Source organism: Anomaloglossus baeobatrachus, chromosome 2 (assembly GCF_048569485.1).
Source record: "Anomaloglossus baeobatrachus isolate aAnoBae1 chromosome 2, aAnoBae1.hap1, whole genome shotgun sequence".
In the NCBI taxonomy this organism is placed as follows: Eukaryota; Metazoa; Chordata; class Amphibia; order Anura; family Aromobatidae; genus Anomaloglossus; species Anomaloglossus baeobatrachus.
The window spans coordinates 94,863,257-94,877,703 of NC_134354.1; the positions used below are offsets into that span (position 1 = coordinate 94,863,257).

The following is a 14,447-nucleotide window of genomic DNA, read 5'->3' on the forward strand; positions in this document are numbered from 1 at the left end:
GCGCCGCCCATTCTCGTGCCTGCGCAAACGGCACCAGCGGTCACACTGTGCACGCAGTGCACAGTCCCGCTACAGTGGCACTGCGCATGCGCCGGACCACGGGCTCACTGGGCGGCATCCTGGAAGTATGAAATGCTGCGTTGGGGGACGGCGTAAATCGGCAGGATGGACATAACGAACACCAGAGAGCACGCCCCATGGACGATTTAGAAAATTTGCATCCCAAAAGGTACACCTTTATAAAGTATTATATTTGGTCTAAAAGGGAGCAAAAAACCAACAGGAACCTTGCTAGAATGCAGCCCAGGAGCTGCAGAGGGGGGAACATTTAGGTTTAAAGCAAAATTTCTGATGACAGGTTCCCCTTAAATGCAATTTGAGGGGCCTATATATTGAAAACTGCCCAAAATTGATACCATTTTAAAAAAAAATGCACCTTTTAAATACTTAAAAACTGCTGTCAGGGATTTTTTTTAATCCTTCAGATGCTGCACACATTCATGAAATAATTAAAAAAAGGGCTTCCCTATAGTTTTGGTTCCCAGCCAGGTACAAATAGGCAGCTGGAAGTTGGGGGCAGACCTTACCTGCATACTGTACATGGCTAGCATACAAAAATATGGTGAAACCCATGTCATTTTTTTATTTTTTATTTTTTTTTGCAAAAAACTTAAAAAAAAAAAAAAAAAGAAGAAGAAGAAGGGCTTCCCTGGATTTTCCATTGCCAGTAAAGGTAACAGTAAGCAGTGGGGGTTAGCAGACCAGTAGCTGCTTGGATTACCCTTAGCTAGCAATAGAAAATGCAGCAGGAGCCCACACATTCTCTGTGTCGGGTCTGTGATTGCCTGATATCACAGTACTGTAAAAATAAATAAATCATTAAAAAAAAATGACGTAGTGCTCCACAGTATTTTTGATTCTCAGCACAGATAAAGCAGACAGCTAGAGGCTGCCACCCCCTGCTGCCTGATTTACCCTGGCTGGTGATCAAAATACAGGAAAGACCATTAATTATTTTTATTTATTTAAAAAAATAATTAAAAAAGAAATGCGTGGGCTCCCGCCATATTTTGATCGCCAGGCAGCTGGGATTCTCGGCAGCCCACAGCCATCCCTGGAAATGGTGCATTGTTTCTTAGCGCTATTTTCCAGGCGCGTTACCCGACTCGTTCAGCGGCCCTGGTGCCGGGTGGCTTGCTGGGTAATAAAGGGGTTAATACCAGGTTTGTATTCTCAGATGGTACTAAGCCCGAAATTCATGGTGTCACGCCATATTATACATGCCCACCATGAATTTCTAGGAAACAGTAAAAAAAAACACACCACCGAGAATTTTTTTTTATTAGTAATAAAACAAAAAAACATTTAGAGGCTCCACCTTTATTATAAAAACATCCTTAGTTCGACGTAATCCAATGGGACAGCAAAGTAAACTCTGCTTCATCACTGTGCACAGACAGTGTCTATACAGAGTGAGAAGCACAGAGACCCATGTCAGGTCTGCTACATCATTCTGCACATAGCAATGAAGCAGGCTGACAGTGAGGGGATGATTGCACTTGTGTCTCGCTTTGCATCACCCCACTCTCCTGACAGCAACGCCTCAGCTGCATGGAAATAAACGCAGCTGACCCGCTGCTGTCGGGAGATTGTGCGCTGTGATGCGATGACACTCGCATCATTGAGCACCAGGACTTTTGATGACATCATACTCACGTGACCAGTCTGTAGCCAATGAGGTAATACAACATTTACACGTGACTGGTCACATGGGTATGACATCACGGAAGGCCCTGTATCTCAGTGCTGATTACTGGGCGGCACAGTAATGATCGGACGGAAGCAGAAGCGCTGGGAAACAGAGTTTGCAGGATGCGTTGCGGGACCTGTAAGTATAATCATAATGTTTTTTAATAACATGCTTTTTTTTTACAGCCCCTGGACCTGATCTGTAACACGGGCTTCCTAGGAAAGCTCGTGATCAGGCTCATGTGCTCATGTGCACAAACACCATGTGTTCGATACGGACCCCGAACCTTACAGTTCGGGTTCTCCCATCCCTAGATCTGAGGGTACCATGGCAATAATCGGCACTTGCGATTGCAAACATAGGGCAGGTGATCAGGCCAAAGGGGGCCTTTAACCTCTTAGATTCCAATGTCATGATTAACATCGCCATTTAATTGACTCCAATTGGCTCCATATTTAGTCGGGGCCAATGCCAATGGGTGTCAGCTTTCATGTACAGTTGCTACCTGTGGGATTTTCAGCCATGGGGGGGCTATTTACTTATTCCCTCAATCTCGTTTTAAAATTAGGAATAAGGCCCCCTAACAACTGCTGTATTTTATATTTATCGACATTAAGGGGTTAAATAATGATTGGGTAGTTTCATTTATACAGCTGACATCAGGAGCTTGTCACAGTGGGAACAAACAAAAGGGCTTAGATGCTTTTTCTTTATAGGAGAATAACATTCTTTTGGGGAGATAAGCCACCATCAGACATGTTATAGCTACAAAGATCCCGGCACTCCAAAATTGATGCATGTTAAGAATTATTGTATTATGTAGAAGATGCAATCTGTAGCCCAGTAATATATGCTATAACATAGTGCTGTCAACATAAGCCTTCTCTTTGAAAGCCATCTTCTCTTTGCAGTCTGATAAAGGCCTATTAATAGATCGAAACATTGTACAGTGGATTGTATCTTCTAGTATAATAAAATAATTCTGTACTTGCATCAGTTTTGGCGTGTGGTTTTCTTTGTAGCTATTACTTTAGAGTGGAAACCTACCTGAGCACCGACCCTAAGGAGTGGAATTTTACCTGAGCACTCAATTGTCTCTAGTGATAAAACATTACACGAATGTCTGATTGCTGACACCACTGGCAATTATGGTTATCAAAAGAAGAATTACAGAGGATAACCCAAAAGGACAACCTCTTAAAGAAGACATCTCATCCGGATCTTGGACTCTTACCTAAAGCCATGGCTGTAATGATGCTTTGAATCTGATTAAAATGATGCCGTTTAAGAAACCCATTTTGTAATTTTTCCATCTGGGTATTATCCACCCTCTGCTTTTCTCCAGTCTACGACTAAAGGCCGCTTTACACGCTGCGACATCGCTCAAGCGATCTTGTTGGGGTCACGGAATTGGTGACGCACATCCGGCTGCTTTAGCGATGTCGTTGCGTGTGACACCTATGAGCGATTTTGAATCGTCGCAAAAACGTTCAAAATCGCTCATCGGTGACATGCCCCCCTATTTTCGATTATCGCTGCTGCTGCAGCTAGCGATGTAGTTCCTCGTTGATGCGGCAGCACACATCGCTATGTGTGACACCGCAGGAACGAGGAACCTCACCTTACCTGCGTCCGCCCGCAATGAGGAAGGAAGGAGGTGGGCGGGATGTTACGTCCTGCTCATCTCCGCCCCTCCGCTTCTATTGGGCGGCGGTTCAGTGACGTTGCTGTGATGCTGAACGAACCGCCCCCTTAGAAAGGAGGCGGTTCGCCGGTCACAGCGACGTCGCTAGGCAGGTAAGTAGTGTGACGGGTCCGAGCGATGTTGTGCACCACGGGCAGCGATTTGCCCGTGTCGCACAATCGATGTGAGTGGGTACGCACTCTAGCGATATCGGTCATGATATCGCAGCGTGTGAAGCGGCCTTAAGGCCTAAGCCACACGGCGAGAAAATCGGTGCGAGTGGAATGCGATAAAACATCGCATTCCCTCAGACCAATATTAGCCTGTGTGTCAGCGCACATGAGCGATTATTTTCTCAGCCCTAATCGGACCGAGAAAACAATTGCAGCATGCTGCGGGTGTAATGCGAGACTCTTTTCTCTCGCACCCATTCAAGTGAATGGGGCGAGATAAAAATCGCACTGCCCTCACGGTACACCGGTGTACTGCGCATGCAGAGCGAGATTCGCAATAGCCGGCTACAGAGGAGAGAGGGAGATAAATCCCTTCCTCCCCTCCTCCGTGCCGGCCCGCCCCCTGCAGCGCTGGCCTGCCCTTGCAGCTGAGGTCCGCTCGCACAGTCGGACATCAGTCGCATGGATACTAGCATGACACTCGGCTCCTGCTGTGCTGCCAGCGCAAGCCGAGTGTCATGCGAGCATCGCACTAGTGCCCCGTGTGGCCCCGGCCTAACAGGTCACTGCTGTTTCAGTGATCAGCCTCCTGTGGTCGAAATTTTACAAAACCAAACAAATGAATGGGGAATGAACATGAGCAATAGCTTCCAAATGATATCCTGAAGCTGAGAAATCAATCAAATACACAGGTGTTGCCCAGAGCAATGCTGGCACTTATAAGAAATTTCGGCTAGAGGAGGCAGGTCACTGAAAAAGTAGTGACCAGTTAGTCATAGATCGAAGGCAGGTGGGGCGGTTGCAGGCAGCCACCACTCACTATGCATAGAGCAGTGACTGGAACCGTGCCAGCACCCCCCCAGTAACTGTAAGGCTATGTGCCCACAGTGCTTTTTTTTCAGCACAAAAATAGCATGTCTTGGCAGGAAAAAAGCTGCTTTTTTGCTTCTTTTTCATGCTTCTTATCTATTGAGATAGGGAAAAAAGCTGAAAAAAAAGCAGAAACAATTGACACGCTGCTTCTTTTTTCAGCAAAAAAAAAGCAAGGAAGAAAGAAACAATGTGCGCACAGCACTTCACAATTCTCATAGACATTGCTGGGATGCTTTTTCCTTACTTTTTATCAATTAAAAAAAGCAAGAAAAAAAAAACCCTGTGGGCACAAGGCATAAGCCTGATGCTGCGAGAAGGAATAAAGTTCATTGCCTCCTGGCAGCAAGGCTCTCAATCTCAGTGGCGGGCAGCTTCAGAATGCTATGAACCTGCAGATTAACTTCATATCTGCAGTTAATAGCGTTTTTTTTATTTTACAGGTTCACTTTAAAATGTCTTCAGCTATGTCGTCTTCACATTTTTACAAAATACAAATTTAAAACCAAACCCACATGTGTGACTTCTAGTCATTCTAAAGAGTCTGTTCGCTCTCGGTGCACTGTACCTGATTGCCGTGTGGTCGATAGAATAGGAAAGTAAAAATAATATTGAAGGCAAAGAAAAAAAGAAAAGACATTAAAAACATGTATCTTGCAAACTTGGTCCACTTCATCTGAAGAAGAGTATTTAGAGGCTCTAAAGCCAACAATTCATGACGATTCTAGGGAAAAAAAATAAAAGCTTGTTTAATTTTATAATATGTGCAAATTATTTGTACTAATGCTGACTGCTTCATAGTTATATACGGTATTTAAAATGGTTGACAAAAGACATATCTGTCAAGTCCAACCAAAGTATGGGAAGGGATAAAGAGAATGGGATATAGGTACAGCCATAATGCTCAAACCAAACAGCTCTGAAAAAAAAAAAGTTTTCCTCCTGATCCCAATAGTTGATCAACTGGGTCAACATTAAGAACAAACATTTACACAAGTCCATAAGTATTTGTTATATTCTTCTAAAAATGAATCTAATAATCTTTTAAACCATTAATCTTTCCTCATAACCTAGATTTTCCATGCCACTTGTCAGTTTTGTGGCTCTTCTTTGTAGCTTTACTAGCTCTAGGGCATACTTTCTATCAACTGGTGCTAAGAAATGAACTGAATAGTCCAGAAAGGGTCACACATCCTTTGTAAAGTGGTCGTATTATGTCCCTGTCCCACAAGACAATGGCTCTTTTAATACTGGGCCAAGGTAGAGAGAAAAGTATATAGATTTCAGCTCACCCGTATGATATCCTCCAGGCTGGGGTGGATGCCCGTAGTCCCCCGGACAGGCAGGTCCGCAGTCCAAGATAATAGCAGAAAAAAGGAGGGGTGGGACTCAGCACCAATGCGATATGATAAAACTTGGAATCTTTATTTCATGAGTTAAAATAGTCACAGGTCATCCAGAAAACGCCATGCGGCTTGCCATGCAGCTTGACACGTTTCGGACAGAAAAGGGGGAAATTTAAAACCAGTCCTTAATCATAAGCCTTATAAGCCTTAAGGCTTATGATTAAGGACTGGTTTTAAATTTCCCCCTTTTCTGTCCGAAACACGTCAAGCCGCATGGCGTTTCCTGGATGACCTGTGACTATTTTAACTGAAAAACATGAAATAAAGATTCCAAGTTTTATCATACCGAATTGGTGCTGAGTCCCACCCCTCCTTTTTTCTGCTATTATCTTTTAATACTGGACAATATCCTGCTGACCTTAGAAGCCGTGGATTTTCATTACTACGGTAGCTGTTATTTAGTCTGTGATCTACAAGTACATCCAGATCCTTCTCTACAAGTGACTCTTCTAGTTTTACTCTCCTAGAACATATGGTGTCCACATTAGTGCTGAAATGCATAATTTAAATTTGTCTACAGTGAACCTCATGTTTTTACAAAAATAAGCCCTCTCCCAAAAATAAGCCCTAGCAGAAATTTTCAGCATTTTTGATGAAGGTTTAAATATAAGCCGTACCCCGAAAATAAGACCTAGTCGTGGTTCAATAATGAAGTGTCCATGCAGCTAAAATAGTTAAAGAATACTGCAGGACACTTCATTATAGAAAGCAGACACCCAAAAAAGAGAGAAGAAAGAAGACCCCGCAATCATACTCACCAGATGCCGAACGGGAGGACCTACAGTGCAATGCACACCCACACACATCAGATCGCACACATCAGATCACACAGCCGCACATCAGATCGCACACCGACACACATCAGCTCACACATCCACACACACCGACACACATCAGATCACACATCAGATCACACATCCACACACATCAGATCACACATCCACACACATCAGATCACACATCCACACACATCAGATCGCACACATCAGATCACACAGCCGCACATCAGATCGCACACCCACACACATCAGCTCACACATCCACACACACCGACACACATCAGATCACACATCAGATCACACATCCACACACATCAGATCACACATCCACACACATCAGATCACACATCCACACACATCAGATCGCACACATCAGATCACACAGCCGCACATCAGATCGCACACCCACACACATCAGCGCACACATCCACACACACCGACACACATCAGATCACACATCAGATCACACATCCACACACATCAGATCACACATCCACACACATCAGCTCACACATCCACACACATCAGCTCACACATCCACACACATCAGATCACACATCCACACACATCAGATCACACATCCACACACATCAGATCACACACCCACACATCAGATCACACACCCACACATCAGATCACACATCCACACATCAGATCACACACCCACACATCAGATCACACACCCACACATCAGATCGCACACCCACACATCAGATCGCACACCCACACATCAGATCACACACCCACACATCAGATCACACACCCACACATCAGATCACACACCCACACATCAGATCGCACACTCACACATCAGATCACACACCCACATTTCAGATCGCACACCCACACATCAGATTGCACACCCACACACATCAGGTCGCACACCCACACATCAGATAACACACCCACACATCAGATTGCACACCCACACATCAGATTGCACACCCACACATCAGATTGCACACCCACACACATCAGATTGCACACCCACACACATCAGATCGCACACCCACACATCAGATAACACCCACACATCAGATCGCACACCCACACATCAGATCGCACACCCACACATCAGATCGCATACACACACACATCAGATAGCACACACAACAGATCACACACACTCACCACATCCGATGATAAACCCTAGAGTTATATATTTAACCATGGGTGACATTTATATTCCTCGGAAAAATCTACATTGTTATTAGTCTGAGTCTATAAAAATCTGTTCATGACATGGTATGGCATTTATAATTACAGACAGTGTAAAAGAGCTTCAGTGACAACACTTACTTTAATGTGTATATTGTAGACGACCATTTCAAGAATAGAATTTTGGGAAGAAGTATCCACGTCTTGCAAGTCATAAAGAGAAGAGGACACAGGTCCATAGCCCCAGTCTGTGAACTTTCTAGACAAGAGTCTGTTTTCTTCATCCTTTATTTCTCTACTTAGAATATATTTTAACATCTGAATAAATAAAATGAAACAGAAAAATATGTATATATGCAATAGAAAAAATGTAATGATATTCGTAATAAAAGTGGGACCATTCTTTGAAAGACATTTGGTTGATAAAAATAAATTACAAAATAAATCGTATTTGTAAGGTCATATTGCAATTCTTACCTCCAGTTTCCCTGTCTTGGCTGCTAGTTGCATTGGTGTGAGGCCTTGATTATTTTTAATAGTTTCTAAAAACTTGTTTTTAAAGCTGCGAATGATCTTATCATATATATTTATTATAAATGTGTTGTGAGGTTTTGCATTCTCTGTTACAGTAACCAGTGCATGGAGCACAGTATTTCCAAAGGAGTCCTGGATGGTGACATCGGTCTCACTATTTTCCATGAGCAGTTTAACCACGCCTGGTTGGTTGGTACATGCTGCAAGAGCTAAAGGAGTTTCACCTAAAATTGTAAGAGTATGGTTATTCTCAACAGCGTCAAAGTTTGTCTTTGCAAGAGGTTGTTAATGGCTAACTGGTAAGAATTGAAGGGGTCTTCCCATCTTGTAATTTTGTGGCATAGCACAGGATATTCCATAAATGTGTAGTAGATGCAGGTCTGATAAGTGGAAACTGCATCCATTGAGAACAGGTCTGTGTTGCATTCAGTAGAGAAGTGTCTGGAATTCCTAAACAAACGAATTGGGATTCTGACCACCTCTCCATTGAAGGGCCTATCCTTGAAACAGTTGCAGGTCCCATTAGTCCTACATCTACTATACATTTATGGTAAATACTGTTGATTTGCTATAGGCTATGTGCGCACGTTGCGTTTTATTCTGCAGCGTTTAGTCACTGCATGTACATCTCAGAACACAGCCGAAAAGATGCGTTCTGAGACGCATTGTTACTGCAGAATTCCTGCAGAATTCATGCGTTCTGAATGCTTGAAAAGCATTCAGAATGCACATTTTTGACAGTGCGGTCCCACTCGGCTCTGCTGCATCCCCATAGACTTGCAGCAGAGCCGAGTGGGACTGCACTGTCAAAAAGAGCATGGCTGGCTGTGAGCCAGAGCCGCGCGATCAGAATGAGCTCAGATGAACTTCACCCAACTTCATTGTGACTGTGCATGTGCCGCGGCTTGATTTGCGATCACAGGTGAAGGACTCATCGGTGACTGCAAATCTCCTGAGTGATTGAAGTGAGGGACCTTCAGGTGAGGATTACGCAGGACCTCGTGAGGATTACGCCGGACCTGGAGGGATGTTTGGGGATTTTAATAAAGTAGTGAAAGAGGGTGTTTTTTTGTCTTTAATTTCCAATAAAGGATTTTTTTGGGTGTATGTGTTTACTTACTTTCACTTACAGGTTAATCATTGGGGGTGTCTCATAGACGCCGGCAATGATTAATGTAGGACTTAGTGGCAGCTATGGGCTGCCATTAACTCCTTATTACCCAGATTGCCACCGCACCAGGGCAATTCTGGATGAGCCGGGTAGAGTCCCGGGACTGTCGCATCTAATCGATGCGGCAATTCCGGGCGGCTGCTGACTGATATTTTTAGGCTGGGGGGCTCCCCATAATCTGGGGCTCCCCATCCTGAGAATACCAGCCTTCAGCCGTGTGGCTTTATCTTGGCTGGTATCAAAATTGGGGGGGACCACACGCTGGTTTTTTTTAATTAATTATTTATTTATTTTACTGCACTACATAGACCCGCACCACCGGCGGCTTTGATTGATTGTAGTGAGACAGCTGTCACTCAGCATGGGAACGCGTCTGAATGCAACCAATCATAGGCGCCGGTGGGTGGGGTAGCAGTGAATACCAGATGGAATAATGAGCGGCCGGCATTTTCAAAAGCAGGAGAAGCCACCGCAGTGTGACAGCCGTGCAGCGCCGGTGATCGGTGAGTATGAGAGGGTGGGAGATGGATAGACCGACAGGGAGAGAAAGACCGACCGACAGAGAGACCGACAGACAGACAGAGAGAGAGACCAACATTGCAACCAAAACGCACAAAAGAAGTGACATGTTGGTTTCTTTTTAGAATGCAGCGTCTTGGTAGCAGCTGATACCCTGCGTTCTAAAACGCAACGTGCGGATGGAATTTGCACAATCTTCATAGATTGTGCTGGGGACGCAGGACGCATGCAGTTATGCTGCAGTGCAATACGCAGCGTAACTGCAGGCAAATACGCAACGTGCGCACATAGCAACATGGGAATACTCGGATATTCAGTAACATAAGAAGGCAAGCATTTGTTCATACAAAGCAGATTTGCCAAATATATAAATCAAATGTTTTGTGTTTGACAATTTGCTGGGACTTTTTGCTGGGAGAGAGGGAGAAAGAGCAACTAAATTCACAACCCGTGAACAGATTTGTTCACAGGATTGCAGTAATAAAAGAAGTAGATCACATTCATGTGTGATTTTTCAGGGTTACGTTTTTGCATTTACAATTCCATTACTGTTGTGAAGCAATGTTAGTAGTATTGTGTAGATCGAGGCGGAAATATCATTGGTGTAACTAGGGGCCCAAGAGGTTAGGGGGCCCCTGGGGGCCTCTCCAAAGAAGGTGGGATTGTGAATTTTGATCAGCTCTTAGCAATGGGCCCATATGTTGTTCTTGCACAGGGTCCCTTCTTTGTCTGTGTCCACCAGTGGTGGAAATCTACTTATTATATCTACATAAGCATTCTAGAACTGTGGCAATTGGCCCATTTTGTGCCAGGAAATGTAGCAGAAATATTGACGCACATTAGGGCATGCACCTTCCACTAATCCACACCCAATTTAAGACTATGGGCGCACTTTGCATCGAGCTAGTTGCAGTTCTAAACGCATCCTCTGCCAGAAATGGTTTCTGCCAAAGTTGGTTTTGACCACAAAAACGCGATAAATACGCGTGCGTATTTACTGCGTTCTATCCGCGTTTTTAGCACAATTTACATGCTTTTTCATTGCTTAAAGTCAGATGCGTTTTGAATACAAAGACACTACTAAATAAAGTTTAATCATTCAAACACTACCGTATGAAAAAAACGGAAAAAAATGATTTGAAATATCCAGATTATTATCAATCAATAAATGGCTTTTTATTATTAAAATGATAAGTTTGTGATAATAATGATGCATAAAATTACATTTATTTATGGATTTTCTTTAAATTAATTGTCGGAATATGTGGGTGTGTAAAGGGACATATCATGCCATTAATATTTTGCCAAAAACGAATGCAATTAATTGGTCAAAAACGCATGTAAAACGCTAGAATTTTGATGTTGCTTGCGTATTGCAACTTCTCATTGACTTCAATGTTAGCAAAACGCTGCCCAAATGGCAAAAACAATTGACATGCTGCTTCTTTAAACGCTGAGTTTTTGCCTAAAAATTTGCAAATTAAACGCAGCGTTTTTAACAACAAAGTGCGCACAAGAAATCTCCATTTCCCATAGACTTTGCTTGAAAATCAAAACGCATGCATTTTGGCATTAAAACACTGCAGTTCAAAACGTTGCAAAAACGCAGGTAAAAATGCAAAGTGCGCACATATCCTAAAGGAGTTATTGAGGTACAGTAGTTTTCTACTTCAAATTGTCCAATGTTTCTGGTGCAGTTGTCGCGGGCGGGGAGGGGACACTGCGCTCACCACGCTCGGGTCCGGCGCTGCTGCTGCTCGGTGGCTCGAGCGGTGGGCCGGATCCCGGGGACTCGAGCGGCGCTCCTCGCCCGTGAGTGAAAGGGGATGATTTCTGGGTTTGGGAAGTCAGTCCGTGACGCCACCCACGGTTTGTGGTGATAATGGGACACCACCGCTGCTCTCGACGGGGATCCCGGGAGCGGTGACAGGGAGCAGCTGAGGTGTTTCTCTCCCCTCCGTGGGTAGGGGGGGGTTTGGTGGTCCCGGAGCCCGGTGATAGCGACTGGAGGGTGGATGGCAGGAGTTGGGGAGGTGCAGGGTCACGTGGGCAGCGCAGTGCCAGACGGCACGGTGGTACTCACTCAGCCAGTAACATACACGGAGTATCTGGTAAAACAAATGGCTGGATGGACGGGTCCCACAGACGGCTGCGGTGGTCACTCCCGGTAGGTTGGCGGTGACTGTCTCTCCCTGCACCTTTGATGTGTTTTCGGCCCGAAGGCTTCCCACCGGTGACCCGCTCCCCAGCGGTGTAGTTGCCAGAGGAGCCCCTTTTGCCCGCAGGCTCTGGCCCTGGGAACTCTATCTGTGGCGGTAGCTGTATTTCCCTTCACGGTTGAGCGGTTGCCTTTAGTCGGGTCTTTGCTGCTGGGAAACCCCGGAGGTTCCCGTCGCTGACGGATTTGACCGGTTTAACGGCGATTCCAAGCCTGGTCGGGGTCCATAGGCCCTGCCGAATGGTGCTGGCTTCTCTTCGCTCCCCGGTCCGGTACCGGCGGGCCACCCCCCCATCCCCGATCCTTACGGTTGTGCGTCAATCGGCCTCGCCTGCAGACGGTCACCACCTTGCTGTTTGTGCCCGGGCCACGTACCCGGACACGGTCAGTCTGCTCCACTACCACTTCCCTCGACTCTCAAACTCAACTCTCCCTGTTCTCCTTTCCTTTTCCCGCCTCCAGGACTGTGAACTCCTCGGTGGGTGGAGCCAACCGCCTGGCTCCACCCCACCTGATGTGGACATCAGCCCCTGGAGGGAGGCAACAAGGATTTGTGTGTGACTCTGGTGTTCCTAACCGGGGTGTGGGGTGTGTTGTTGCTGTACCTGTGACATCCTGGCTTGTCCAGGGCGCCACACATTTACTCAATAAATCTCCTCTATTGTGTTCACATTAATCACATAGAGGCTGCAGTACGTACAGCAGATGGGCAAATAATAACTACCATACATCCATCTCCTCCATTATTTTTCCTCACTCTAGTGACAACTCGTCAATGACTGCTGAAAAAAAAAAAGACTGGTAAATGCACATTGGACTGAAAACAATGTAAATGTAAGGTCAGCCTGGCCGAACAAGGTACCAGAATCCCTGGAGGCCATTCGGGGTGGGGCACAATAATGCAGCAGAATGCACACCCAAATGGAACGAATTCTGAAGCCATTTTTGGGGGGCACTAGGATCTATTTCTTATGGTTTTACACAAATTAGCTATTTAACTTTCTTATCTCCTGCTCATGCAAAGATGATAACAAAAGGTTGCAATGTAATTAAAAGGAAAAAAAAGGTAACCTTATAGGCCAGCTTATATTTTTATAAAATAGTACATTAGGATGACTGGATGTAAGCAGTGTATAGTGGAGCTCGGAAGCCACGTGTCATTCCTTTACTGTACAGGTATCTGTGTATTATATTTATAAATGTAGGCAGTTCTTGATTTTAGTCTAAGGATCTGTTTACAGGATGGCATGGTTAAGGTTTAGTTAACGCCTAGATAGACAAGTGTTCATTTTGTTTTTGTGACAAACTGAACAAATCTTCACATTACTAATGCCGTTATATTGATGGGAGTATACATACAGCCACATTTGGACTTCTACACCTGGACTGGAGGTGAAACTTGTCATTGCCCATGTGACGCCCTGGCCTATCAGGTCGTCACAGGGTATTGTGCAATCCTGTACAGTATCCACCTCCTCCTTGGTTACGGGTCCCTCACCTTTGGTGTTGCCAAGAACAAGCTAATCAAAATCCTAGGAACACTCTGCACCACACCCACCAGACACACCAGTGGCTGGCCTGAAGGGAATAGGGTCGCCCACTTGGGGGGTTGGTTAAGGGGAGGTCAGGAGTGTCAGGAGACAGACAGAAGTGAGGTGACTCTCAAGAGGTGAGGTCAGGACCTGAGCTCCTTGAGACTACTAGGTGGCAGACATTGGTCTGGGCCTAGTAGGAGCTGGACCCCGGTCGCAGGGGATCGTGACAAGGGGCATGGACTGTCGAGGAGGACAGCCGGCGACCTTGTGCCATCACCGGGCAGGGGCCAGGGCACGACGGGGTACGTGGACCCTAGGTCAGGAAGGAGCCTCAGGCATCATGGCAATTTACCCAACGAGGACGGAGCCTTCAAGATCCATTCTCCACCCGCTCCAGAATTGGGGTACTAGTGCAACGAGGGGGATAGGACTTTCCCAATACATAGTCCAGAAAATCCCAAGCGTGATCCCTGAGAGCAAGCTCATCCAGTTAGCCACACTGGTGAGCGGGACCCGATTAGTTCTATACTAGAGGGACCAAATAGAAGGAAGGTGCCATGGAAAAGGCCACAGGCTAACAAGCAACACCAACGGGCACGGGATCCAGGCATGCTCCCTCCCTGCTGCAGTGATATTAAGCACTTTGGTTT

The 14,447-nt window shown here is 45.5% G+C and overlaps 1 protein-coding gene across 3 annotated transcripts in view; it reads right to left on the minus strand.

Annotated features, from left to right (window-relative positions):
• The window catches only part of LOC142283673 (transient receptor potential cation channel subfamily V member 3-like), a 95,428-nt gene that overhangs the window by 31,855 nt on the left and 49,126 nt on the right, over nt 1–14,447 (minus strand). For all 3 annotated transcript variants that reach the window (XM_075333142.1, XM_075333144.1, XM_075333143.1), the window contains 3 exons: nt 8,298–8,578; nt 7,962–8,138; nt 5,046–5,201 (listed from right to left, as the gene is read on the minus strand). In XM_075333142.1, coding sequence (XP_075189257.1) covers nt 5,046–5,201; nt 7,962–8,138; nt 8,298–8,578 — 614 coding nt within the window. The remainder of the gene's footprint in view (nt 1–5,045; nt 5,202–7,961; nt 8,139–8,297; nt 8,579–14,447) is intronic.